The 27,797-nt window shown below is 48.1% G+C and overlaps 1 protein-coding gene and 1 long non-coding RNA gene across 3 annotated transcripts; one reads left to right on the forward strand and one right to left on the reverse strand.

Annotated features, from left to right (window-relative positions):
- The first annotated feature begins 356 nt into the window (after window positions 1-356).
- Window positions 357-27,797, forward strand: ERCC4 (ERCC excision repair 4, endonuclease catalytic subunit). 2 transcript variants are annotated; one of them, XM_083372764.1, is made up of 12 exons: window positions 357-560; window positions 3,501-3,681; window positions 5,294-5,489; window positions 6,705-6,912; window positions 8,614-8,794; window positions 11,999-12,127; window positions 12,743-12,886; window positions 16,533-17,124; window positions 21,327-21,419; window positions 24,084-24,196; window positions 24,989-25,801; window positions 27,301-27,797. In XM_083372764.1, the coding sequence occupies exons 1-11, from the start codon at window positions 381-383 to the stop codon at window positions 25,720-25,722; spliced, it is 2,751 nt and encodes a 916-aa protein (XP_083228890.1). In that variant the 5' UTR covers window positions 357-380; the 3' UTR covers window positions 25,723-25,801; window positions 27,301-27,797. The 2 variants fall into 2 exon arrangements, with proteins under 2 accessions (XP_083228890.1, XP_083228891.1); XM_083372765.1 differs by having other exon boundaries at window positions 12,743-12,853.
- On the reverse strand, window positions 7,390-12,063 carry LOC310646431. The gene is made up of 3 exons (XR_014493686.1): window positions 11,975-12,063; window positions 8,588-8,748; window positions 7,390-7,657 (listed from the first exon to the last, which is right to left on the reverse strand). It is a non-coding gene; the product is annotated as an uncharacterized lncRNA (long non-coding RNA).

The raw sequence follows: 27,797 nt of genomic DNA on the forward strand, positions 1-27,797 counted from the left end.
AAGTCTGGCTGGGGAGTTGAAGTCCAGATTTCTTAAAATTATGAAGAAACGCTGCAGAATATCACTGGCGTCCGGAGAGGCTAGCTAGACTAGTTAGATCAAACAATTGCAATAAAGCCTGAAACAATCAACCCGCCGACCGCTAGATGGCAGCGGAGTTTTCTGTATCTCTCATTGCCGAGAGCAGCTCCGGGCCTTCCTCCTTGACAGGAGCCGTGTCCTCCCGCCGCATCGATAGATATAGAGGAGCTTCCGGCCTGAAAGGAGCGCCACAGGAAGTTTCCGTTCCTGCGTCGCTCTTCCCTTGCGAGCGAGCGCGAGGGGGGGGGGTTGTCCTCCCGGCGCATGCGCAGAGGGGGTGCCGGTGACAGCCGCCGGCCATGGCGGCCGGGCCGCCTTTGGAGCACGAGACGCAGATCTTCCTGGATCTTTTCCACCAGGACGGGCTGGTCATCTGCGCCCGCGGGCTGGGCGTCGACCGCCTGCTTCTGCGCTTCCTTCGCCTCTACTGCGAGCCCACCCGGCTGGTGCTGGTGCTGAACACCAGCCCTGCGGAGGAGGTAGGCGCCACCCTCACGCGGGCCGAGTTCCCACGAGACGCTCAACCCGGGTTAACGCCGCGACCCCAGACGACGACGCCGGCCCCGAGTTCGGCCTTGGCCCAATTAGGGTGGGAAGGCCAAGCCGGTCATTGAGGGAGGGAGGGAGGGAGGGCAGAGGCCTGTCCGGCTTTTATTTTGGTACAACTCCAAGCAGAGTATCGAATGCTCCCGGCTCTTATTTTCCCCACAAGAACAACAACCCTGTGAGGTAGCTGGGCTGAGAGCGAGGGACTGGCCCAAAGTCACCCAGTTGGCTGCTATGGCTAAGGCGGGACTAGAACTCACTGTCTCCTGGTGATTGGCCCAAAGTCACCCAGCTGTCTTTCAAGCCTAAGGCGGGACTAGAACTCACCGTCTCCTGGTGATTGGCCCAAAGTCACCCAGCTGTCTTTCAAGCCTAAGGCGGGACTAGAACTCACCGTCTCCTGGTGATTGGCCCAAAGTCACCCAGCCAGCTTTCATGCCTAAGGCGGGACTAGAACTCACCGTCTCCTGGTGATTGGCCCAAAGTCACCCAGCCGGCTTTCATGCTTAAGGCGGGACTAGAACTCACCGTCTCCTGGTGATTGGCTCAAAGTCACCCAGCTGGCTTCCATGCCTAAGGCAGGACTAGAACTCACCGTCTCCTGGTGATTGGCCCAAAGTCACCCAGCCGGCTTTCATGCCTAAGGCAGGACTAGAACTCACCATCTCCTGGTGATTGGCCCAAAGTCACCCAGCCAGCTTCCATGCCTAAGGCGGGACTAGAACTCACCGTCTCCTGGTGATTGGCCCAAAGTCACCCAGCCGGCTTTCATGCTTAAGGCGGGACTAGAACTCACCGTCTCCTGGTGATTGGCTCAAAGTCACCCAGCTGGCTTCCATGCCTAAGGCAGGACTAGAACTCACCGTCTCCTGGTGATTGGCCCAAAGTCACCCAGCTGGCTTCCATGCCTAAGGCAGGACTAGAACTCACCGTCTCCTGGTGATTGGCCCAAAGTCACCCAGCCGGCTTTCATGCCTAAGGCAGGACTAGAACTCACCATCTCCTGGTGATTGGCCCAAAGTCACCCAGCCAGCTTCCATGCCTAAGGCGGGACTAGAACTCACCATCTCCTGGTGATTGGCCCAAAGTCACCCAGCTGGCTTCCATGCCTACGGCAGGACTAGAACTCCTATTCTCCAGTCTTTATTATTTGTATCAATATCTTGAGGTGGCAAACATATCTAAGACTGCTTCCTCCTGCTATTTTCCCCACAACAACAACCCTGTGAGGTGTGTTGGGCTGGAAGAGAACTATTGGCCCAAGGTCGCCTAGCTACTATTCGTGCCTAAGGAATCCTGGTTTCTAGCCTGTCGCTTTAACTTCTGCCCCAGCTGACTGTCCATCCATCCATCCATCCATCCATCCTGGCAGTTTTCTTTGCAAGGTTTTTGGACGTGGTGGGCCTGTCTGCCTCAGGCAAGACTGGAACTCACAACCTTTTGGTGTCTAGTCTGGTGCCTTAACCACCAGCTCCTGAGGAGGGGCTGACATGAAAGGGGTTCAACCTGAGGTGGGCCTGGCCTTGTCCTGCCACCTGGGTCCTTCCGAGAGTAGTTCGCAGCAGTAATCTGTCTGAAGCCTAGTTCCCTTTCCATTTTAGCTGGTCTTTCTTGCAAGGAGCTCAGAACAAGTGAATTATTCACTTTATTATTATTATTTTTTATTAGAAACAACCCATACAGTTTAAACTCAGAGGCAATTCAAGGAAATAAATGTGCAGTCAAACGTTAAAAGTGTGCCAAAGCTTAAGGCATCATCGAGGTTGTGAAATATTTAGTAGCATATAACATTTTATGCCTCCTGTCAACTAATGATATTCAAATGCCTACAAATCTATGCGTATCTACTCAGGAATAACTCCTCTGTTTAATTCAATGGGCTCCATTGCTTGACAGATATTGTGTAGCATTGCAACCTAAGGATGCCATAACGAAACAATTCAGATTGATAGCATGATCTATGAATGTTTGCTTAGAGGTAAAGTGCACTTTTTCAGTGGGGTTGCTTTTCCTACATGTGCCTGGAATTATGTCCAGATATAGGTGAATATATAGGGACACGTGGGTTAGGACGCTGAGCTTGTCGATCAGATGGTTGGCAGTTTGGCAGATCAAATCCCGAGTGCTGCGTAACAGAGTGAGTGCCTGTTACTCGTCCCAGCTTCTGCCAACCTAGCAGTTCGAAAGCACGTAAAAATGCAAGTAGAAAAATAGGGACCACTTCGGTGGGAAGGTAACAGCGTTCCGTGCGCCTTTGGCGTCTAGTCATGCCGGCCACATGACCATGGAGACGTCCTCGGACAAGCGCCGGCTCTTCGGCTTTGAAACGGAGATGAGCACCGGCCCCTAGAGTTGGAAACGACTAGCACGCATGTGCGGGGGAACCTTTACCTTTTTATAGGTGAATAGATGATTGATTGATAGATAGATTTGTTCCTTAACTTCTGGATAGTCAACTATATATATTAATAGCAAACTTATTTGCTGAAAACCAATTCCGACGCAGCCAAAATCCCCCACTTACGCTTAATAGTTGACCCTGAGTTTGGGGAGTCTTAAGGTTTGTAGAAATAAAAAAAGCCATTTTTTAAATAATTGTTCTAATAAGTAATTACCTAAGGAATACAAATCCTCAAAGTGGAGGTCAGGAAATATTCTGGAAAAGGCCAATGGGTGATCCAAGCTAGCCAGCCCACAAATCTACTGTAATGTTATTGGCATGTTATTGGACAATGCATTCATAAAGCATCCTTTTTTTTCCCCCTTCATGACTTTCTCTGAGTCATTTTTCCTTTATCAGGTATATTTTAGTGACCAGTTAAAGATGGTAAACTGTTGCTTATCTTCACTCTGAATCATTTGTCCCTTGCCAGGAATATTTTATCGACCAGTTAAAGACTGATAATGTTGCTTATCTTCCTCGCCGAGTTACAAATGAAATTGCCAGCAGCAGTCGCTATGAAGTTTACACCCAAGGAGGAGTTGTTTTTGCCACTAGCCGAATCCTGGTGGTAGATTTTCTGACCGACAGGATTCCTACAGATCTTATCACTGGTAAGAGGTTTACAGCTGGGTGTCATTCCAGCCTCAAAGCATGCCTTGCATAGTTTTGAGTCTAGACTGAAAAATGTAGGTCCATTGTTCCTCTGGGTTCACATAAAGGCAAATTTCAAATAATGTTCTTTGTTTTATAGGGTTCATTCCCAGTAGAGGTCAGCATGGGAGAAGGTCTATTAAAAATGCAGCGTAAGCTAGCAAGATTAGTCAGGGAGACATGCCCAGGGCATTCTTTTCTGCGTTAAAAATCTGTGCGGCTTAGAGATCGTGGCTGGAATTAAGTCATGAGGTTTCCAGGATCGTCGCAAACTAGCCACCTTCTGTCTCTGTAAGCCAGGGTTTCCCACTCTCTGTGACCCGAGTGGGTCAGGTTGTGTGGATTGCAACTCCCAGAATTTCCCAGCCAGCATTTGTAACGTTTACCGTGCTTGGCTGGGGAATCCTGGAAGTTCAGGTAGCCAAGGTTGGAGAAGACTGCTATAACACCAACAGCTAAAACTGGAAATGGAGACTGCTGAGCAGTTTTGAGGAAAGGCTTGGAATAAAAATATCACATAACACCGTAGTAGCAGCATTTGTGGCTGATCCGTAGCATTAGGATAAAATAACTGTGTTCAGTCCTGGAAATCTTTATGATCCATTGATTTAAGATCTTTTTATTGAGAGAGATGCCCACCTGTTTAAAGGTGCATTCTGAAAAGGAAACATTTTTCTGTGTGGCTTGTGGCTTTTCCTAGAGATTCTAGTTCAGGGGTCTTCAAACTTGGCAACTTTAAGACTTGTGGACTTCAGCTCCCAGAATTCCTCAGCCAGCCGGCTGATGAATTCTGGGAGCTAAAGTCCACAAGTCTTAAAGTTGCCAAGTTTGAAGACCCCTGTTCTAGTTGATCATAGTGGTTGCTCCTTAATCCTATAAGGCAAGGGTGTCAAACTCAATTTCATTGAGGGCCGCATCAGCATTGCGGTTGCCCTCAGGGGGCCGGGTGGGTATGGCCATGGTGGGCGTGGCCTATTGGTAGGCGTGGCCAGCTCTATATCGTTCACATCAAGGGTGCCTATGGGGGCCTGGGCAGGAGTGGGACGGATCTGAGGGTCTCTGGCAGGAGGAGGGTCTCTGGGCCAGGGCCAAGGCAGTGGGGGCCGTTCCCTCACTGTTTCCAGGATGGCTTCGGGGGCCGCATGAAACCACTTTGCGGGCCGGATCCGGCCCCCGGGCCTTGTGTTTGACATGTCTGCTATAAGGTTTTATCTGGGAGCAAATCCTGTAGCATTCCATGGGTCATATTTCTGAGTAGAGGTATCCCATAAAGTTTTGGTATTTCATTTGAATGAAACTTCTAAGATCCGGGAGTACTTCCGCATCTTTTTTGAATTCCTTGAGCCAATCTTGTCCGCCGTTGTCCTGAAGAAGGAATGAAAAGCATCCATTCTTGTCTCCCTGGAGAAGGTGCCAAAGGATAGTTAAAAATATCTTATGCTGTTTCATCGGCAAAACCCTTGAAAACTTCTTGACCGGTCTTGAAAAACGTTATGTCCTCTCTGTGTGTTTTGTTCTGGATTCCCCGCCACCATCACCCCTGCTTCTAATTTATTCTTGTTATCCCGCCAGGAATTCTGGTGTACAAAGCCCACAGGATCATTGAGTCTTGCCAAGAAGCGTTCATCTTGCGACTTTATCGCCAGAAGAACAAGCAAGGTTTCATCAAGGCCTTCACCGATAACGCGGTGGCTTTTAACACCGGCTTTTGTCACGTGGAAAGAGTCATGCGAAACCTCTTCGTGAGGAAGCTGTATCTCTGGCCAAGGTAAGGTAGCTTAAGGATGGAAAATTTCTATGGAGATTCTCAAACATCCAGCTCATGGTTTTCCCAAAGGTGCTTTTTCCAAAAGGCAACTGGAATTCCTTGGTTGTTGTTTTTTTCCTCTGAAAACATTTTGCTTCTCATCCAGAACCAAAGAAGCTTCTTGGATGAGGAGCGAAACGTTTTCAAATAAAAAAAGAAAATCCAGTTGTCTTTTGGAAAAGCGCCTTTGGGTGTTCTGTTCCAGCCTACGACCGGCCCTGTTTGAATGTCAGGGACAACCCCTTTTTATAGACAACAGGCTAGAAAAAACCCAACCAAATTTATTTACAAAGAAATCAAAAGTTCAAACAAGAGTTAAACCAAAAGTTCAAATAAGAGTTAAACAGGAATAACAGACCAGGACTCTAGCAGAAGATCTTCAAACGGTTGTCTTCAGCAACCAGCACCTCCCACACATTCCCCTTTTATCAGCAGTCCCAAGGCGTGGCTTCTCATTGCCTTCTCCTCTCACTGAGTTGCCTCATTGCCTTTCTCTGTTCTGCTCTGCTGGATTGCCTCCTGCTCCTAGCGTCCCTGAATAGATCCAGCTGTGAATCATCTACGTCCAATACCTTGTGCTCACACGGCTGAGTCTGATGAGGAACATGACGGGAGGGGTCAGGCTGAGAGTCCTGCAGTGCATCAGAGCCTCCCTCTGACCCCAAAGGCTCTCCAAACCCCTCCTCCTCCTCCTCTTCAGAATCATAAGACTCAGCTGCTGGTATCACAGGCTGACGCTGAATCACAACATTGGGATTGAAAAGATCCTTCCAACCAGAGGATTTAGATCATGTCAGGGTAACGATTTAGAAGCTTAACCAGCTTGTCTAATGTGAGATGAATGATGCAAAGTTAGGAGTGACTCAGCAGGTGTCTGTATCCCTTTAAGAGCTTGAGTATAAAAGGGAAGGCCTTGCTGGAGTCTTTCTCATTTCCTGCTGTAATTGCTGTGTAGATCACGTATTATGTATTTCATTTCTAGTGTATATTTGAAGATAATGTGTAATATAAAGCGCATTTAATACAAACCCCTGTTTACTGTATTTACTGCTAGATTACCTCAGCGCAATAAGACTGTGCGTGCTCTGACAGATCAACTGTCCATAGCTAGGAACCAGGATGGGGCTTGATTTGTGCAGTTCGTTGCTGAGATCTTCCTGTCTTTCTCTTCCCCAGGTTTCACGCAGTGGTGCACTCTTTTTTAGAGCAACACAAGCCCGAAGTGGTGGAAATCCACATCACCATGACTTCAGCCATGCGCACCATCCAGAGCTCCATATTGGACATCCTGAACGCGTGTCTGAAAGAACTGAAGCATTGCAACCCTGCTCTGGAAGTGGAGGATCTGTCGTTAGAAAATGCCATTGGCATGGCGTTTGAAAAGGTACCCCCTTCTCAGCTGGCCACATGGATTGTATTGATTTGTACGGGCATCGTAAGTCTGAGAGTAGCGGCGGGTCTTACTTCGAATGGAAATGTTCTACTTTCAGACATGGGCATTCTAAAGTTGGATTCCTTTTCACTCTTGTTCAGTGATGACAAGGTTCCGACTGACAAACCCAACCAAGCAAACACCTTTGAGACATTCCGATCTCTTAATGTAAAACTTTATTGAGTACATCACTTCGGCACTGATGAAAGAAAAACCAGCTCTGGCAAGACCCCTCCCAAGGCCATAGAGTAAAAGCATCGAATTCTCCCTCCTCCCTCTGGGTCAGGTCACGTTGTCCCATCAAGTGGGAAAATATTGTTATGAGAAAGCATCTCTAGGTCTGGCCAGACACCTGGTGAGACGTCCTTGAGTCTCACGGTCTGGCTTCTTAATCTTTGAAGTCTGCATTCCAAACCTCTCTTCTCCCCCCCCCCCCCAAGTTCTTTGGCAAGCTGAGCAGCAATATTTGTCGCACCAGCAAAACCCTGCTTCGAAACTCGACAGATATTTCTGTGCTGTATTTGCAGGATCTAAGTTGGACTTCATTGTGGTTGAGCCTGGGGCGGGGGGGCGGGCGGTCATTTAGTAATGAGATAATGGTCCGCGGAGCTGGAATGAAGAGCCTTCGGCTTCTCAAGCTTAGCAGTGGCGTTTGAAGGCTATTCCAGGACAGAATCAGCTCAGATGAAATGTTTGGCTGTGTTATAAGAAGGGAAAAAATGTGAGGTTTCTGTTGATTGTTGGCCATCCTAAGTTGTGGTGCATCTTACATTCATTAATGGCAGTTTCCCTTCCCTTAATTTAGCAAAAGCCTCCTCAGATCGTGCATCTGTTTCTGTTGGAAGGAATTCCGCTGGGTTTTTATTATGATTATGATTATTTTATGGTTTGCGAAATGTCATGAGCTTCAGCAGCACCTAGTCAAAACTCTCCAGTTGAACTTTTCTCCTTCCTTAACCAGCTGTGTTTAGTTTAGGGAGCGAAGTCTGTCTTTTTTTTTCCTTTTTTTTCTTTTTTTTAATGGAGGGCCTGACATCTGTTAATACTTGGACTGTGTTTTTATATAAAAGAATGTTTTATTAGCTCTCCAAGTCCCTGGCTTGCTTATCGTAAGCTCGTTAACAATGAAATAAATGTTCTTTTATTTGCCGGTTGTGTGCCAGGATCATAACATCATTGGAATCGGGATTCTTTCTTTCTTCTTTTTTTAATAAGCCCATTTCGGGCTAAACAGCCTTAATCTAAGGTCCCTAAAATTTCAATGGAATTGGGTGTGGCTGTGAATGGGCAACACTGAAGAATGGAAACACATCTATGGCTTGATTCTTTTTAAAGGTTTGCAGGATCTAAATACTAAATACTGCATTAGAATGCCGTATTGCAGGCAAACTCTGCCCACTGCCAAGAGTTCGATCCTGAGCAACTCAAGGTTGACTCAGCCTTCCATCCTTCTGAGGTCAGTCAAATGAGGACCCAGATTGTTGAGGGCAAGAGGCTGACTCTGTAAACCGCTTAGAGAGGGCTGTAAAGCGCTATGAAGCGGTATATAAGTCTAAATGCTATTGCTAAGTCTGTTAAGAGATCAGCTGACTTGGATCAAGCGTAGATCACTGCACCAGGCACTCACCATTATTCCCAATGCTGTACTTCCAGACAATTCGTCACTATTTAGATCCTCTCTGGCACCAGCTTGGATCCAAGACCAAATCTCTGGTCCAAGATTTGAAGATCCTTCGCACGTTGCTACAGTACTTGACTCAGTATGATTGCGTCACTTTCCTTCACCTTCTGGAGTCGCTCAAAGTGTCTGAAAAAAATTTCGGTCAGAATTCAGGTAGGAATAGTTCAAATGAAGGCAAATATACGTGTCCCAGGATAATGGATGCGAAATTGAATTTGGGACCGGTATACCGGGACCAGAGATTTACCGGTAAATAATATAAACCAGTAAATTCTGGTCCCGGTGACCCACCTAAATTCAATTTTGGCAGGAATAGTTCGCTTCCCCCCCTCCCTTCCCCCCCCCGGTGATAAAAAGCAAAGTTTTTAATTAGAAGCCAAATAACAAACACATGCACACAAATGTCCCCGAGTGTTCCCATCTATCCAGAAGGCTGGAGGACACAAAATATATTCAGCCTCCTACTTAACGGCTGTTGCTTGAAAATGTGTGCCGTTCGGATCAGATGCCTTAGTCATTATATAAGGAGGGCCCCTGGGAGAAGGAAAGGAAACGCAAGGATCTGGAAGCTTTGCTATTTCAGGACATTTGTCCTGCATGGAAATTATTAGCGTTCCTGAGGCCATCCATCTGTTGGGGCAGGTTCACACCAAAAGCAAAATTAAGTGGTAAATCTTTTTTCTGGAATTGTGCGGAGGAGAGCATGGCACACATGCCTGGCTCAAACCAGTATGTTAGGGTAAAAAAAAATTGGCTTTTTTTTTCGAAACCCCTCATTCTGTTGACATATCAGTTTTGTCATAGTCCTGCACGTGTTAGGGCTCAGAATGAATTTCCTGGCTTATTACACGCCTGCGATAAGCAGGCTTTATTAATTTATTTTTATTTTTTATTTTAATTCCATTTATATCCCGCCCTTCTCCGAAGACTCAGGGCGGCTTACAAGCTTAGCAGTATTAATGCACCCTGCACACCTTTTACGGCAATTGGTTGGCTTTGTAGAATCTTTGTTCCAAAACAAAATCTGAAGGCTCAATATGGATTGGATTAGATCCGGATTGATTGGACTAGGTCTTTTCCTAGTTGTGGGAATTGAGAGCCACGCCCCCTTGAAGTTGCCAGGTTTGCGAAACCCTTGATTAGATGGCGACGAACCTGTGGCTGGGTTTACACATTATGCTAAGCCCCGGTGTGAATTACTTCCTTTGGGTTTCGTGTGAGATGGGAATGCCGCCACTGGCGAATAAGCCATGCGTCATGTCCTAGGATTTTGAATGAACAAACTAGGCCACTATTGCTTGTTCAGACAAATGTGGGAAGTCACGTTAAGCCTGTTCCCTGGATCTATGCTGTGTATGCTAAATAGTGGATGATTGCAATAAAGCTGGAGCAGGAGAAGCTTAAAAAAGTCGGTTAGGAGGCTACGTACAGTAGTGGCCCAAATTGTGGAAACCTTTTGGGAAAAGTATATTTTTGAGGTTTGATGGCTAATAACACCACTCTTTTTTTTTGGAGTAGTGCCATAAAATTATATATCGATGGGGAGATAATTTAATCAAGAATGTAATGCAGCAAAGTTTGCTCAATTATCTTTACTGTAGTCTATGAAAAGTTATAGCCAAATAAAGTAAATAAAATGTAATAAAACTAAAGTAATGGTGCAAAGAGTTGACCGGTTGCCCAGAAAGCGATGTAAAATAGTACTGTTAAGCGAACAAGGCTACAGTTATAAAGAAGTTAGAAGAAAAATTGGTGGAAACTTAACCAAAGGTGGCATTTCTCCTGTACGTTTTTCTCAAATTGTTTTCCACAATTTTAGCCACTACTCTCGGTATACTTGGATTTTTTTTACAAGACTATTTGTCATTTTTCTTCCCCTGAAATAGGTTTGTTCTGAGTCTTTTGACCTTGGAACAGGACGTATTTCAAAAATGGGTCACTTCCAGGAAATTTTTGAACGCCCCTTTTTGAATTCTGGAGGGGGGGGGCTGGACCATCCGTGACTCGACATTTTTTTTTTACTTCTCTAAATCAATGGGAGATTAAACCGTGGAAATCAAAAGTCTTGAAAAAGCATCAGAAGAGGCTTCTCTCTTCTCTTGCAGCAACACATTTCCCTTTGAAGCTACAGGGGCTCCTCGACTTACGACTAGTCGCTTAGCGGCCATTTGAAGTTATAGTGAAAACACCCCCCCCAAAGAAAGGTACAGAGGGTCCTCGACTTATGGCCTCAATTGAGCCCGAAATTTTATGTTGCTCAGTGAAACGTTTATTAAGTCAGTTTTGCCCCATTTTTCTTGCCACAGTTCTTAAATGAATCATTACAGTTGTTAAATTAGTAACACGGTTGTTAAATGAATCTGACTTTGCTTGTCAGAAGGTTGCCAAAGGGGATCAGATGATCTTGGAACACAGCAACGGTCCTAAGTATGAACTACTTGCCAGGCGTCCAAATTCTGATCACCTGACCCCGGGGATGCTGCAACGGTCGTAAGCGTGAAAAATGGTCATAAGTCACTTTTTTCCCAGTGCTGTTATAACTTTGAACGGTCATTAACCGAACTGTTGTAAGTCGAGGACTACCTGTGCTTACAGCCCAGTTCTGAAATTCTGACGGCTGCCTTCCCTCCCCCCCGCAGTCAAGTGACTACATTTTGTCAACCAGACCCTATTTTTAATAATAATAATAAAGTTGGAAGGGACCTTGGAGGTCATCTAGTCCAACCCCCTGCTAAGGCAGGAAACCCTATACCATTTCAGACAAATGGCTGTCCAGTCTCTTCTTAAAAACATCCAGTGTTGGAGCATTCACCACTTCTGGAGGCAGGTTGTTCCACTGGTTAATTGTTCTAACTGTCAGGAAGTTTCTCCTTAGTTCTAGGTTGCTTCTCTCCTTGACTAGTTTCCATCCGTTGCTTCTTCTCCTGCTTTCAGGGGCTTTGGAGAATAGCTTGACTCCCTCTTCTTTGGGGCAGCCCCTGAGATATTGGAAGACTGCTATGATGTCCCCCCTCGTCCTTCTCTTCATTAAACTAGACATACTCAATTCCAGCAACCGTTCCTTATATGTTTTAGCCTCCAGCCCCCTAATCATTATTTGCAGCCTTCCGAGATCACGTGACCAAAATGTATGACGTTTTTGCTGAAAACTGTCGTTCGCCATCGTTTTTTTTTTTACAAAAATGCCCCCTAGCCAACCGCGGGTTTACTTAACGACTGTGGATTCACTTAACGGCCAGGGTGATTTGCTTTAACAACCACCACAAAAAGGGTTCTGAAATCGTATCGGTCAGGCGAAGACTCCCATTTACTCCCAAGAACCCCTGCTCTGACCTTTTATTCGCATTCCTCTCCTAGGCTGGCTTTTCCTCGATTCTAGCACGTCGATGTTCCTGAATGCTCGGGGCAGAGTCTACCGCCTGCCGGAAGAGAACGCGAGTAAGAAAAAAAAAGCCTCCGAAAAAACAGACGCAAAAGAAGCCAAAGGTACCGCCGCGCCCTTCTTCGCTGATGTAGCGTAGTCCTCGACTTACAGCAGTTCACGTAGTGACTGCTCAAAGTTACGACAGTGGGGGGGGAAAGGGACCTACGACCGTTTTTCACACTTACAACCCTTGCAGCATTCCCCCGGGGTCAGGTGATTTACGTTCAGATGCTTGACAACTGACTCACCTTTATGACGGTCGCAGCATCCCGGCGTCACGTCATCCCCTTTTTGCGACTTTCTGACGAAGCAAAGTCACTGGGAGAAGCCGGATTCAACTAACTGAACAGCCGCAGTGATTCAGCTAACGACCGTGGCAAGAAAGATCGTAAAAATGGGGGCAAAACTCAATAAATTTCTCACTTAGCAACATAAACCCTGGGCTCAATTGTTGTCGTAAGTTGAGGATTACCTATATTAGGGTGTTTTTTTGAGGTGGGGGGAAATCAGTATACAGGGCACACTACTCAAGGAATTTTTAATACAATTCCAAAATTGTGCTGGCGCTGCTGTATCAGCTTACATTCAGGATTTTTTATATATATATATTTTAAAAGATTTGATGTTGAGCTGATGCTGACAATCGATCTGACGTCATCGTTTGTGTTCCTTTTCAGAACAGAAGCGGGAATTGGTCCTGGAAAGCAGTCCGAAGTGGGAAGCCCTGGGAGAAGTGCTGAGGGAGATTGAAAAGGAGAACGCCAACAGCGACGCTCTGGGTGGGCCAGGTGAGGACCGACATCCCGACCGGGATGGACAGGGTGAGACAGCCAGGAACATCATTTGAGCATCTGCCCTGTGCACACACACTCCCAAGGGGAGAGGCCTCTTTTAACATTTGAAGCAGACCCCACTCTACCCCTTCGGAAAGAACTCTGTTGCCTCCGGCAAATAGGGTCTCAGTGGAAAGATGTTTTGGTACGAGGGGAAAAACACGTGATGTTGAAAAATAACCCGGCAGTCCTGTAAAAACAGCTCAAAAGTCATCTGGTCGAGGCTTCCGTTCCTAAGGTCCAGCCTCAGACAGACACCATCCTTTCAGGCAGCCTGGACCATCAACTTTGCTGAAATCATAAATTTGTTGAAATCGTTAAAAAAAAAGTTGCGGAGCCATGTAAAGGGAGACATTTTTCAGGGAGAATAGGAGGGAGGAAGCTATGATGGATGGATGGAAAGAAGAAAGGAATGGAAGGGAGGGAGGAAGGAAGGGAGGAATTTGGATGGAAGGAAGGAAGGAAGGGGTTTAGTTATATGCATTCTAGGAAGGAAGAAGGGAGGGAGGGAGGGAGGGAGGAAAGAAGGAATTTAGCTAGAAGGAAGGAAGGGGTTTAGTTATATGCATTCAAGGAAGGAAGAAGGGAGGGAGGGAGGGAGGGAGGAAAGGAATTTAGCTAGAAGGAAGGAAGGGGTTTAGTTATATGCATTCAAAGAAGGAAGAAGGGATGGAGGAAGGAAGGAATTTGGAAGGAAGGAAGGGGTTTAGTTATATGCATTCAAGGAAGGAAGAAGGGATGGAGGGAGGGAGGGAGGGAGGAAAGGAATTTAGCTAGAAGGAAGGAAGGGGTTTAGTTATATGCATTCAAGGAAGGAAGAAGGGAGGGAGGGAGGGAGGGAGGGAGGGAGGAAAGGAATTTAGCTAGAAGGAAGGAAGGGGTTTAGTTATATGCATTCAAAGAAGGAAGAAGGGATGGAGGAAGGAAGGAATTTGGAAGGAAGGAAGGGGTTTAGTTATATGCATTCTAGGAAGGAAGAAGGGAGGGAGGGAGGGAGGGAGGAAAGAAGGAATTTAGCTAGAAGGAAGGAAGGGGTTTAGTTATATGCATTCAAGGAAGGAAGAAGGGAGGGAGGGAGGGAGGGAGGGAGGAAAGGAATTTAGCTAGAAGGAAGGAAGGGGTTTAGTTATATGCATTCAAAGAAGGAAGAAGGGATGGAGGAAGGAAGGAATTTGGAAGGAAGGAAGGGGTTTAGTTATATGCATTCAAGGAAGGAAGAAGGGATGGAGGGAGGGAGGGAGGGAGGAAAGGAATTTAGCTAGAAGGAAGGAAGGGGTTTAGTTATATGCATTCAAGGAAGGAAGAAGGGAGGGAGGGAGGGAGGAAAGGAATTTAGCTAGAAGGAAGGAAGGGGTTTAGTTATATGCATTCAAAGAAGGAAGAAGGGATGGAGGAAGGAAGGAATTTGGAAGGAAGGAAGGGGTTTAGTTATATGCATTCTAGGAAGGAAGAAGGGAGGGAGGGAGGGAGGGAGGAAAGAAGGAATTTAGCTAGAAGGAAGGAAGGGGTTTAGTTATATGCATTCAAGGAAGGAAGAAGGGAGGGAGGGAGGGAGGGAGGGAGGGAGGAAAGGAATTTAGCTAGAAGGAAGGAAGGGGTTTAGTTATATGCATTCAAAGAAGGAAGAAGGGATGGAGGAAGGAAGGAATTTGGAAGGAAGGAAGGGGTTTAGTTATATGCATTCTAGGAAGGAAGAAGGGAGGGAGGGAGGGAGGGAGGAAAGAAGGAATTTAGCTAGAAGGAAGGAAGGGGTTTAGTTATATGCATTCAAGGAAGGAAGAAGGGAGGGAGGGAGGGAGGGAGGGAGGAAAGGAATTTAGCTAGAAGGAAGGAAGGGGTTTAGTTATATGCATTCAAAGAAGGAAGAAGGGATGGAGGAAGGAAGGAATTTGGAAGGAAGGAAGGGGTTTAGTTATATGCATTCAAGGAAGGAAGAAGGGATGGAGGGAGGGAGGGAGGGAGGAAAGGAATTTAGCTAGAAGGAAGGAAGGGGTTTAGTTATATGCATTCAAGGAAGGAAGAAGGGAGGGAGGGAGGGAGGGAGGAAAGGAATTTAGCTAGAAGGAAGGAAGGAGTTTAGTTATATGCATTCAAAGAAGGAAGAAGGGATGGAGGAAGGAAGGAATTTGGAAGGAAGGGGTTTAGTTATATGCATTCAAGGAAGGAAGAAGGGAGGGAGGGAGGGAGGGAGGAAAGGAATTTAGCTAGAAGGAAGGAAGGAGTTTAGTTATATGCATTCAAAGAAGGAAGAAGGGATGGAGGAAGGAAGGAATTTGGAAGGAAGGAAGGGGTTTAGTTATATGCATTCAAGGGAGGAAGAAGGGAGGGAGGAAGGAAGGAATTTGGAAGGAAGGAAGGGGTTTAGTTATATGCATTCAAGGAAGGAAGAAGGGATGGAGGAAGGAAGGAATTTGGAAGGAAGGAAGGGGTTTAGTTATATGCATTCAAGGGAGGAAGGTATGGATGGAGGAAGAGAGAGTGGGAAGGAGGAAGGAAGGAATATATCTAGAAGGAAGGAAGGAGTTTAGTTATTCAAGGAAGGAAGGGATGGAAGGGAGGGATACCCCTTTACGCCACCCTGAAGCTTCTTCCGTTGAACTTCAGATATAAAACTTTTGTTTCATGCTGTCTGAATCCCCAAACACAAGCACTTTGGTTAAGGGATGTGGACAGCGGCACTATTTTGTGAAGACTCGAGACCACGGACAACCCCCGGATGGGGTTTTGCTTGTTTGCGCGGACCGTTTTTTGGCATGCTGCGGTCTGGTCCCGGTCCCGGGACCGGGAGTTGGGGAACCCCTGCTCTGTAGTTTTTTTTTCTTTTTTGCTTAAAAACACATATGGTCCTCGACTTATACAACCATTCATTTCGCGACCGTTCAAAGTCACAGCGGCACCGAAAAAAAAGTGTGCTTATGACTGGTCTTTGCCCTTCTGGCTATTTCAGCGTCCTCCCGGTCACGCGATCAAAATTCGGTCGCTTGGCAGCCAGCATGTATCAGTCACGTGATGCCCATTTGTGACCTTCCCAGCCAGCTTCCGTACCAGCAAAGTCGGCGGGGGGGCGGGAGGGGGGAAGCTGGATTTGCTTAATGACGGCGTGACACACTTATCGACTGCCGTGTTTCACTTAATCTTGGCAAAGGTCATAAAATCAGGCCCAGCCCACTTAACACCTGGCATTAGGAATGGAAAGTCTGCCTCCCCCCCCCTCCCACAAGCTCTGGTCGAGGACTACCTGTATGAGGTGAAAGGTTGACTTGCTTTCAAGCCGTAAGTGGAGAGCCTTGGTGGAGCAGTGGGCTAATGCCTCCTTAAGTAACACCAGCTGCCTGCAATTAGTGCAGGTTCGAGTCCCACCAGGCTCAAGGTTGACTCAGCCTTCCATCCTTCCGAGGTAGGTAAAATGAGGACCCAGACTGTTGGGGGCAATAAGATGACTTTGTAATAATGCCGCTTGGGGGGTGTGTGTGTGAAAGCCCTAATAAGCAGGCATATACATAGAATGAAGGCTACTGCTAAGCTTGTAAGCCGCCCTGAGTCTTTGGAGAAGGGCGGGATATAAATGGGATTAAAATAAAAATAAAAAATAAAAAAAAATAAGTGTGGGAACTCGTTCTCTCTTCGGCTGCAGGGCGAGTGCTGGTTTGCGCCAGCGATGACCGGACGTGTGCTCAGCTCAAAGAATACGTCACGCTGGGGGCCGAGGCCTATTTAACCAAGCTCTACCACAAAACCTTCGGGCTGGATAAGGAAGCTAGTGGGGCCTGCCGGAAGAACAGGAGAGAGGCCAAGGGCCACGCCAAGAACGGCCGAGAACCGCCAGCCAAAAAAGCAAAAGCGGAAGCCGCCGAGCCGAAAAAGAGAAAGAAGAAGGCCGAGTTAACTCTGACGCAAATGCTGAGCAGAGAGGAGCAGGCAAATATCGAGGTGAAGGAAGAGGAAGACGAGGAGGAAGATTCTCAGGGCCTCAGCAGTGGCCAGGAGAGCAACGGGGAAAGGTCAGAAGATCTCCAGTTAGAACTCTCCTCCTCCGACGCCTACTACGGTATCCTAAAGGAGCCCCTGACTGTGATCCATCCTTTAAACGGCTGTGGGGATCCCTACGCCCTCACCTCCGTCTTGCACGAGGTGGAGCCGAGATACGTCGTCTTGTACGATGCGGAGCTGACTTTTGTTCGCCAGCTGGAAATTTACAAGGCGAGCAGACCAGGAAAGCCTCTGAGGTAATTGGGCGTGAAAGAGAGCAAGGGCGGAAAGAGATTGTTCTGGCTGTTTTCGCGCTCCAGGCTTATTTGGACCCTAAAAAATAAAAATGTGAGGTCCTTGGTGCTCTCTCAGCTCGGCTGCTTTCTTGCAGACGTTTCATTATCCAACTAGTGGTACTAAGAGTAGTTACAGAGCAGAGGTCCCCAACCTTTTGGGCACCAGGGACCGGTTCCGTGGAGAGGTTTTTCCACGGACCGGAGAGTGTGTGGTTTTGTGTGCTGCCTGCATTCCACGGGTGGGGCTTTGTGTGTGCGGACCGGTTCCTGGCATGCCGTGGCCCGGTGCCGATCCACGGACCGGGGTTTGGGGACCCCTGCTGTAGAGAACAGCTTCATCAAGACTCTACCAAGAATATTCCCACCAACATTAACAGAGCAAACCATTGTATAAACAGAGGGCAAACTCCACTCCCTGTAGCTCTGATGATGTTACCTAGTCAGGTCATGAAACGTCTGCAAGAAAATAACCAGAGCTTAGAGAGCGCCGAGGACCCCACAGTTCAACCCTGAGCTACAAATATCGTCTTCTATTCATAAAAAACTAATGCAATTTCTTTCTTTTTTAAATAAAATAAATAAAATAAACCCAACTGCATTTGGCCTGGAGAAATGAATACGTGCTTACAGTCCTTTTGCAGTATTTATCCAGAGTCTTATATGGAGGAAGGATGTGTAGAGGTGTAAATCTCCTTCCTACAGAATGAATTCTTATGAGTGAAAAGATTCTCAATTCTTATTAAAGCGGAAAACCAGCTTCTTGCCCCTGAGGCTTAAGAGATCCCTGGGCTGGCCCAAGACAAGGAGATCATAACGCACCTGGGCAGAATTGGGAAGGTGCTATTGAGGCCACATTTATGTATGTATGTATGTATGTGTGTATGTGCACCTGTTACTCATCCCAGCTTCTGCCAACCTAGCAGTTCGAAAGCATGTAAAAATGCAAGTAGAAAAATAGGGACCACTCTGGTGGGAAGGTAACAGCGTTCCGTGCGCCTTTGGCATCTAGTCATGCCGGCCACATGACCACGGAGACGTCCTCGGACAACCGCTGGCTCTTGGGCTTTGAAACGGAGATGAGCACCGGCCCCTAGAGTCGGAAACGACTAGCACGCCTGTGCGGGGGAACCTTTACCTTTACCTATGTATGTATGTACCGTATATACTTGAGTATAAGCCGAATTTTTCAGCCCACTTTTTGGGCTGAAAAATTCCACTTCGGCTTATACTCCAGTCAACAAAAAAAACTTACCGAGGACTTGTGCGCGGCCGAGGCTTTGGTGCTTCCGGGATCGCCCGCACCTCTCCCAAGCCACCGCCGTCCGAGACCTGCCGAAGTTTGGGGAGGTTTGGGGAGGTGCGCGCGCACCTCCCCAAACTCCGCGCCTTGCCTGCCTGCTTCTTTCCGCAGCGGAAAGAAGCAGGCAGGCAGGGCGCGGAGGAACGGAGACTTGCCGACGTTTGGGGAGGTTTGGGCGTCTCCCCAAACCTCGGCAGGTCTCCGTTCCTCCGCGCAGACCTGCCGACGTTTGGGGAGGTTTGGGCGCCTCCCCAAACCTCCCCAAACCTCGGCAGGTCTCCGTTCCTCCTGCCGACCTTTGGGGAGGTTTGGGCGCCTCCCCAAACCTCCCCAAACCTCGGCAGGTCTCCGTTCCTCCTGCCGACCTTTGGGGAGGTTTGGGCGCCTCCCCAAACCTCCCCAAACCTCGGCAGGTCTCCGTTCCTCCTGCCGACCTTTGGGGAGGTTTGGGCGCCTCCCCAAACGTCCCCAAACCTCGGCAGGTCTCCGTTCCTGTTTGGGGAGGTTTGGGCGCCTCCCCAAACCTCGGCAGGTCTCCGTTCCTCCGCGCAGACCTGCCGACCTTTGGGGAGGTTTGGGCGCCTCCCCAAACGTCCCCAAACCTCGGCAGGTCTCCGTTCCTGTTTGGGGAGGTTTGGGCGCCTCCCCAAACGTCCCCAAACCTCGGCAGGTCTCCGTTCCTGTTTGGGGAGGTTTGGGCGCCTCCCCAAACGTCCCCAAACCTCGGCAGGTCTCCGTTCCTCCGCGCAGACCTGCCGACCTTTGGGGAGGTTTGGGCGCCTCCCCAAACGTCCCCAAACCTCGGCAGGTCTCCGTTCCTGTTTGGGGAGGTTTGGGCGCCTCCCCAAACGTCCCCAAACCTCGGCAGGTCTCCGTTCCTGTTTGGGGAGGTTTGGGCGCCTCCCCAAACCTCGGCAGGTCTCCGTTCCTCCGCGCAGACCTGCCGACCTTTGGGGAGGTTTGGGCGCCTCCCCAAACGTCCCCAAACCTCGGCAGGTCTCCGTTCCTGTTTGGGGAGGTTTGGGCGCCTCCCCAAACGTCCCCAAACCTCGGCAGGTCTCCGTTCCTCCGCGCAGACCTGCCGACCTTTGGGGAGGTTTGGGCGCCTCCCCAAACGTCCCCAAACCTCGGCAGGTCTCCGTTCCTGTTTGGGGAGGTTTGGGCGCCTCCCCAAACGTCCCCAAACCTCGGCAGGTCTCCGTTCCTCCGCGCAGACCTGCCGACCTTTGGGGAGGTTTGGGCGCCTCCCCAAACGTCCCCAAACCTCGGCAGGTCTCCGTTCCTGTTTGGGGAGGTTTGGGCGCCTCCCCAAACGTCCCCAAACCTCGGCAGGTCTCCGTTCCTGTTTGGGGAGGTTTGGGCGCCTCCCCAAACCTCCCCAAACCTCGGCAGGTCTCCGTTCCTCCGCGCAGACCTGCCGACCTTTGGGGAGGTTTGGGCGCCTCCCCAAACCTCCCCAAACCTCGGCAGGTCTCCGTTCTTCCTGCCGACCTTTGGGGAGGTTTGGGCGCCTCCCCAAAGCTCGGCAGGTCTGCGCGGAGGAACGGAGACCTGCCGAGGCTTGGGGAGGTTTGGGGAGGCGCCCAAACCTCCCCAAACAGGAACGGAGACCTGCCGAGGTTTGGGGAGGTTTGGGGAGGCGCCCAAACCTCCCCAAAGGTCGGCAGGTCTGCGCGGAGGAACGGAGACCTGCCGAGGTTTGGGGAGGTTTGGGGAGGCGCCCAAACCTCCCCAAACAGGAACGGAGACCTGCCGAGGTTTGGGGACGTTTGGGGAGGCGCCCAAACCTCCCCAAACAGGAACGGAGACCTGCCGAGGTTTGGGGACGTTTGGCGAGGCGCCCAAACCTCCCCAAAGGTCGGCAGGTCTGCACGGAGGAACGGAGACCTGCCGAGGTTTGGGGAGGTTTGGGGAGGCGCCCAAACCTCCCCAAACAGGAACGGAGACCTGCCGAGGTTTGGGGACGTTTGGGGAGGCGCCCAAACCTCCCCAAAGGTCGGCAGGTCTGCGCGGAGGAACGGAGACCTGCCGAGGTTTGGGGACGTTTGGGGAGGCGCCCAAACCTCCCCAAACAGGAACGGAGACCTGCCGAGGTTTGGGGACGTTTGGGGAGGCGCCCAAACCTCCCCAAAGGTCGGCAGGTCTGTGCGGAGGAACGGAGACCTGCCAAGGCTTGGGGAGGTTTGGGGAGGCGCCCAAACCTCCCCAAACAGGAACGGAGACCTGCCGAGGTTTGGGGACGTTTGGGGAGGCGCCCAAACCTCCCCAAAGGTCGGCAGGTCTGCGCGGAGGAACGGAGACCTGCCGAGGTTTGGGGAGGTTTGGGGAGGCGCCCAAACCTCCCCAAAGGTCGGCAGGAGGAACGGAGACCTGCCGAGGTTTGGGGAGGTTTGGGGAGGTGCCCAAACCTCCCCAAAGGTCGGCAGGAGGAACGGAGACCTGCCGACGAGCCGCGGCTACACAGGGTATTCCTGTGTATTCAGGCTTGCAAAATGGCGGATCGAGCCTCTGCTGGCGGCAGAGGCTTGCAGAACGGCGGATCGGCTTATACTCGAGTCAATAACTTTTTCCAGTTTTTGGGGGTGAAATTGGGGGTCTCGGCTTATACTCGAGTCGGCTTATACTCAAGTATATACGGTATGTTTATTTTAATCCTCAAGAAACCTCCGGGATACCGGTTAGCTGGATTCGCCTTAACCCGATGTTCATTTGGTAGACTCTGGTGTTGTGGTATGTACGGTTTAGTTTAGCCTCCTGAATGTGCCCCAGCCACTGCGGCTTATTTTGCAAGCCAGGATTGAGCGTGTTTGCCATCCGGCCAGCGTCTTTCGGGTTTGAGAAGGCTTTCTGTCTTGCCTTGCAGAGTTTACTTCCTGATCTACGGAGGATCGACGGAAGAGCAGCGCTACCTGACCGCGCTGAGGAAAGAGAAAGAAGCCTTCGAAAAACTCATTCGGTAAAAAGCGTTTATATTTCATATACTACTGCTACTGCTAAGCTTGTAAGCCGCCCTGAGTCTTCAGAGAAGGGCGGGATACAAATGGAATTAAAATAAAAAAAAAATAAAATATTGTGTGGCTGTGGGGCACTTGGAGCAGCGCCGGACGGGGCTAGCGTTTCAGATCATCACTTGAGACAACATCTCTCCAGAGAGCCAGAAGGGAGAATTTGCCCCAAAAGATTCAACACAACACAATTAGGGCTCCTTCCACACAGTCTTGCCAGATGTTCAGACCGGATTTGGCATTTTTGTCTACCTGTCGCATCCTTCTCAAAGACCTGGGATAGGCTGATGTTATTATATCAGGTGGTCCTCGTCTTACTACAGTACGATTACGATTAGTGACCGTTTGAAAGTTACAGCAGCACTGGGGGAAAAAATGGCATGATGGTTTTTCACACTTATGACCATCATGATCACGTGATTAAAATTCAGACGCTTGGCCACTGACTCATATTTAGGACGGACGAATTGTCCCGGGGTCACGTGATCCCCTTTTTGCCGCCACCTGACAACCGCATCACTAGCTTAACAGATGCAGAGATTCACTTAACAGCTGTGGCAGGAAAGGTCACAAAATGGGGCAAAGCTCATTTAACAAACGCCTCGCTTATTAGCAACGGAAACCTCCGGCTCCGTTGTGACTGTAAGTCGAGGATGAGCTGTATTAAATTTATTTGCCGCCTTTCTCTCCCTGGGGCTACTTTAGGCAGCTTGCAACCGTTAAAAAAAAAAAAGTCCCCGAAGAAATTAAAAAAAGGAAGTTTAAACACAGCGAAAGTAAAATAATAGAACGATAAAAGAAAAGGGGAAAAAAAACAAAGAAAATGCACCGATGTGATTGGTGGAAAAACAGATGGGTGAACTGGGAGCCGGGGGCTGGAGGTGGGAGGTGAAGAACTGCTGTCAATCTAGCAGTGTCAAAATACCCTTATCAGGTCCCCAAGCAAATTTGCAGAGCCAGGTTTTAGGTCAGTGCAATCAATATAGTTTCCTAGAGTGGTCTACCTCAAAGGGCTGACAGCTGGTGAGTAATTCCTCCTCCCCCTCCTCCTCCTCCTCCTCTTCCTCCTCCTCCTCCTCCTCCTCTTCCTCCTCCTCCAAAATTGGCCAAGTTATAATGCCAATTCCTATCAGTGCCATTATCTGCGAGAACTCCCCAAAAGATTCCCACCCATTTAGAAGACTGCTAGAGCTTTCCGTTGCTAGGCGGCCCGTGCCATTCTCCTCTCCGTGTTTCCACGGTAGCCAACGTATGTGAAAAGATGGAGAGGGGGGAGCGAGGAATTATATAACAAGTCAGAGGACGAGCACAGAAGGAGTCTTCTTGGAAGTCTCTCCCATCCCTTTTATTGGCAGCAGCCGTAGGAGGCGAGCAGGCGTTGGTGTTTTCTCCTTGGCCGTGAAATGATTTCTCTCTCTTTGGGCACGTTGGGTGGAGGGGATGGCAAATCATCAAAAGACATCAGAGGGATCTGAGCCCCTCCGGCTTTAACCCAGCGCTCTGACCGCTGCTGTGCCCTGTAAGGCAAGAAGAGAACGAGTCATTGGATAAGAGATGGGCAGCAAATAAATTAGATAGATAGATAGATAGATAGATAGATAGATAGATAGATAGATAGATGATAGATAGATAGATAGATAGATAGATAGATAGATAGATAAATGTAGGTAGGTAGGTAGAGGATGGATGCATGAGCAGGCAGGCAGGCAGACGTGAGATAATAGATATATTAATAGATGAGATATATACAGTAGACAGTTACATACAGAGATAGATGGATGATATAGATAGATGATAGATAGATGACATAGATGATAGAGATAGATACAGATAGATATAGAGATAGATGAGATAGAAGATAGAAGACAGATAAATAGATAAATGTAGATAGATTAGGTAGATTAGATAGATAAATAGATAAATGTAGGTAGGTAGGTAGATGATGGATGGATGGATAGGCAGGCAGGCAGGCAGACATGTGAGATAATAGATATATTGATAGATGAGATAGATACAGATAGACTGTTACATAAAGAGATAGATGGATGATATAGATAGATGATAGATAGATACAGAGATAGATGATAGAGATAGATACAGATAGATATAGAGACAGATGAGATAGAAGATAGAAGACAGATAGATAAATGTAGATAGATAGATAGATAGATAGATAGATAGATAGATAGATAGATAGATAGATGGATGGATGGATGGATGGATGGATGGATGGATGGATGGATGCTTGTAAGTCAAGGACTACCTGTATTAATTGTCCCAAGTCCTACAAGTAAATTAAAAATATTTTTGTTAATCCTTCTTTCTCAGCTAGTGGTGAGTTACAAGCCAAACCGTCCATCATCTCCAGGCAGAGTGGCCAGTGGCCGTGCATATTGATGTAGTAAAACTTTTCTATAGACACCTATGTTATAACAAACTGGCCAGCTCTGAGTCAAGGATTAAAACATGTTGATGGCTCTGGAGTAGACCTCTCCCCCCCCCCCTCTCTCTCTCTCTCTCTCTCTCTCTCTCTCTCTCTCTCTCTCTCTCTCTCCACTTTTAGTGCTTAAAAGTTAATTAATACTGAGGCATCCTCTTCCTCTCCTTTGTTTCAGAGAGAAAGCTGTCATGGTAATTCCGGAAGAAAGAGAAGGGCGAGATGAAACCAACTTGGATTTAGCAAGAGATTCCACGGCAGCCACCGTTTCAGTCGATACCCGCAAAGCAGGTCTGTTTTGGACTCTCTGCAACCGTTCTTAAGACCTTATCTGTGTCTGTCCTTTGGGGGGGGGGCGGATTCACATTGACTCATGAAATGGTTATGCGGCTGTCCCACACCGCTTACAAGAGCTTTGCTTTGTATGTGGTTCGATTAAATGACAATTCCATGTTTGAAGAAGTCACCCTGGCTAGCTGGCACTCTTAAAAGAACATGAGCTACCAATTTGTTTTTCTTCCATTCGGTCGTGGTCCGATTTTCAGAGACTGCCCAGACCAGGGGTAGGCAACCTTGGCTCTTTTACGACTCAGGAATTCTGGGAGTTGAAGTCCATGAGTCGTAAAAGAGCCAAGGTTGCCTACCCCTGGCCCAGACAAATCCCTGCCATTTTCTTGGCCAGGTCTTTCAGAAATGGTTTGCCCTTCCATCCTTCCTATGGCACACATGCCGGGAGGTGGCACTCAGAGCCCTCTCTGTAGGCACCCGTGCCATTGCCCCAGCCCCACTTCCCCCCCATGGCCCCCTCCTCGCCAGCAGCCCCCCCCCAGAGGAGAGTCGCCCACAGCCAAGGACATGGCAGCCAGGCAGCAGGGACAAGATTCCGCTCTCGCACCCCATCGCATGCAGATGATGCTGCGGGTGGAGGGCGTGGCTACTATGGCGCTGCAGGGTCGCTTGGGCAACCTGCGGCGGGCCGTGGAGGCGGTGGGTGGCCCTGCGGGCAGGCGGGGCAGGGGGCAGAGTGGGGACAAAGCGGGCAGGGGCCCTCGGTCTCTGAAAGGTTCGCCATCACTGCCTTAGGTGGCCAGCAACAGACCGTCGTGCAGCACAGCATCGTGGTGGACATGCGTGAGTTTCGCAGCGAGCTTCCCTCCTTGATCCATCGGCGGGGCATCGACATTGAGCCTGTGACGTTAGAGGTCGGGGACTACATTCTCACCCCCGACATCTGCGTGGAGCGGAAGAGCACCAGCGACCTCATCGGCTCGCTCAATAACGGCAGGTTGTACACTCAGTGCGTTTCCATGTCCCGCTACTACAAACGGCCGGTTCTCCTCATTGAGTTTGATGCCAGTAAACCGTTTTCTCTCACCCCACGGGCTTCTCTCTATCAAGAGATCTCCAGCAGCGACGTGATCTCCAAACTCACCCTCTTGACGCTTCACTTCCCGCGCCTCCGGCTCCTCTGGTGCCCTTCGCCGCACGCCACGGCTGAGCTGTTTGAGGAATTGAAGCAGGGCAGGCCTCAGCCGGACGCGGACGCGGCTTTGGCCATCACGGCCGATTCGGAGACCCTCCCCGAACGGGACAAATACAACCCTGGTCCTCAAGACTTCCTGCTCAAAATGCCTGGCATCAATTCCAAGAACTGCCAGGCCGTAATGAATCGCGTCAAGAGCGTCGCGGAGCTGGTCGCTCTCCCTCAGGAGAAGTTGGCAGAGCTTCTGGGCAACGCTGCCAACGCTAAGCAGCTTTACGAGTTCATCCATCTGCCTTTGACGGAGGCCGCTGCTCAAGGCAAAACCAAGAGGTGATGATGCTTCAGGCCAGGCTTCATAAGGTGCCGTGATTTGTGGTAACTTAGGAGTGACCTGGGCCTACAATCTCTTTAAGGTGGGCCAGTTTATGGGGGGGACATTTGACTGTCCAGGTGTCCTTTTGTGATCAGCAGCCAGTCGCCAAACGTTCCCTGGTACCAAAAAAGCTCCTTCACCAAGTTTTTCTTGTGGGTGCCAAGCTGTCTACCCTTATTTTTTAATATGAGGAGCTGCAGTTTCTCCTTCGGCTTTTGCAGAAGGCGATTACGGATTCAGACTGGTGCCTGGCTCCAAGAAGCGTTGGGTAAAGATGTCTACAAGGGTGTGTGTGTGTGTGTGTGTGTGTGTGTGTGTGTGTGTGTGTGTGTGTGAGAGAGAGAGAGAGAGAGAGAGAGAGAGAGAGAGAGACTGCCTGTGTGGGTCCGTGTGCAAGATGCGGTGTCTGCGATTTTGCAAATCTTAACACTCTTCCAGATGCCACATTGGAGATTTTTTTTCGTGGTTCCTTTACAAGTTTTAAAGCAAGGGTGTGCAACTTTGAGATGGTGTAGGCTCTCCTACTTGAGCAGGGGGGCTGGACTAGAAGACCTCCAAGGTCCCTTCCAGCTCTATACTACTCTAACTATGGCATTTTTACGACCTGCGGACTTCAACTCCCATGCTGGCTCAGGAATTCTGGGAGTTGAAGTCCATTGGCTGTAAAGTTGCCATAGTTGCCTACCCCTGCTTTAGAAGAATTGGGCTAATATCTTCAATAAATTCATTCCTAAACTTTTTTTTTTTTTGGTCAGACTTTGTCAGGCTTCATTTTTTTTCAGCTTTTTTTTCCTTGCTTGCTTGGCTTTGGAAGTTATATAACCCACAACTGCCGTAGGATTATTGTTGAAAGGCTGTTTCGCAGTCCACATTTGCTTGAAAAGAGGTGGGAGAATGGTCTATACAAGTAGATTTCAGCTCCTACTCCTTTTGAGATTCAGCCACATTTTATTTAAACATAAATGAACATTTTATAAATATTGGCTTTAAAGTCTGTCAAAAGCTATACCGAGGATATCACAAGTGCCCTTTATGACTTCAAACAGCTCTAACAGAAGTAGGTTTCATTTTTGTTTAACTGATGTTTTGGATAAAAAAAAATTGCAGATATTTAGGACTTTTTATGCATTTGGATTGCCTATAATCTCTTTATGGCTGCTGGCAGCTGTTGTGAGCACCAAATGTATAACAAGTGTGCTCTAAAAAATATTGAATGAATTACTCAAATTGATCCAAAGTTTTAATCCATAAAATACAGTACAGCCTTATTGATCAGATTTTTAATATTATTGCTTTTCATCTTCATGTTTATGGAAACCATGAAGGGAAATTTTCTGTCTTAGAAGATGCATTTTATAAGCTGTCATGCAGGAGAAAGTAAGTGTATTTTCAGATACTGCCTGGACTTATTTATAAACAATACTCTATTGTCTTTCTTTGTATTACAACTATTTTTATTCCAGGCAAATGTATGCAGATTTACTTAATTTCACATATGTGCCATGAAACACTTACAAATCTAATCCTTTGTCTTTACAGGATCTTAGCATATTTATCTTTCTTCAACTTCCTATCATTTCTGCTAGTCAAATATAAGAATTGTAATTCGTGCTTTAGATGCATTTATGTTTAATCAGCCCTGGGGGGGAAAAACTGTAAATAAAGATAAAGAAGAATGGACATACTTCTTTGTTCATAATAGGCGGTATGCAAAAAGCTTAAAAAATGCTCATGAGCCCAGACAGTGCTTGTTTTTAATCTTGATGATAAAGGCAGATGGAAGATTATTTTTTTTGTTTCTGAATATTTCACATTGCGGTGGGATGCGTTTGGTTTTTGTAGAAATCACAAAAATGCAGATCTGGGATTCACGTCTACTGTGGATAGGATGTGCGTTACTAATAGAATTTGGATTTTTATATGATTCTGTAATGAATTGGGACATCTACTGTTTTCAAGTGTCCTACAAACATTAGGATTTTGGTGATTAAAACTGTTTTTGTAGTTGCATTGCAAGAAAGTTCACTATCAAAAAA

This window comes from Vipera ursinii, assembly GCF_947247035.1.
Source record: "Vipera ursinii genome assembly, chromosome: 13".
Classification (NCBI taxonomy): Eukaryota; Metazoa; Chordata; class Lepidosauria; order Squamata; family Viperidae; genus Vipera; species Vipera ursinii.

What these genes read in the sequence shown, in the direction of transcription:
- ERCC4 (XM_083372764.1), top strand. Translation starts at nt 381, where the DNA reads ATGGCGGCCGGGCCGCCTTTGGAGCACGAGACGCAGATCTTCCTGGAT. An exon ending in AAGCTGTATCTCTGGCCAAG is followed by an intron (nt 5,490 to 6,704) that starts GTAAGGTAGCTT and finishes TCTCTTCCCCAG; the next exon opens with GTTTCACGCAGTGGTGCACT. An exon ending in AGACCAGGAAAGCCTCTGAG is followed by an intron (nt 17,125 to 21,326) that starts GTAATTGGGCGT and finishes CTTGCCTTGCAG; the next exon opens with AGTTTACTTCCTGATCTACG.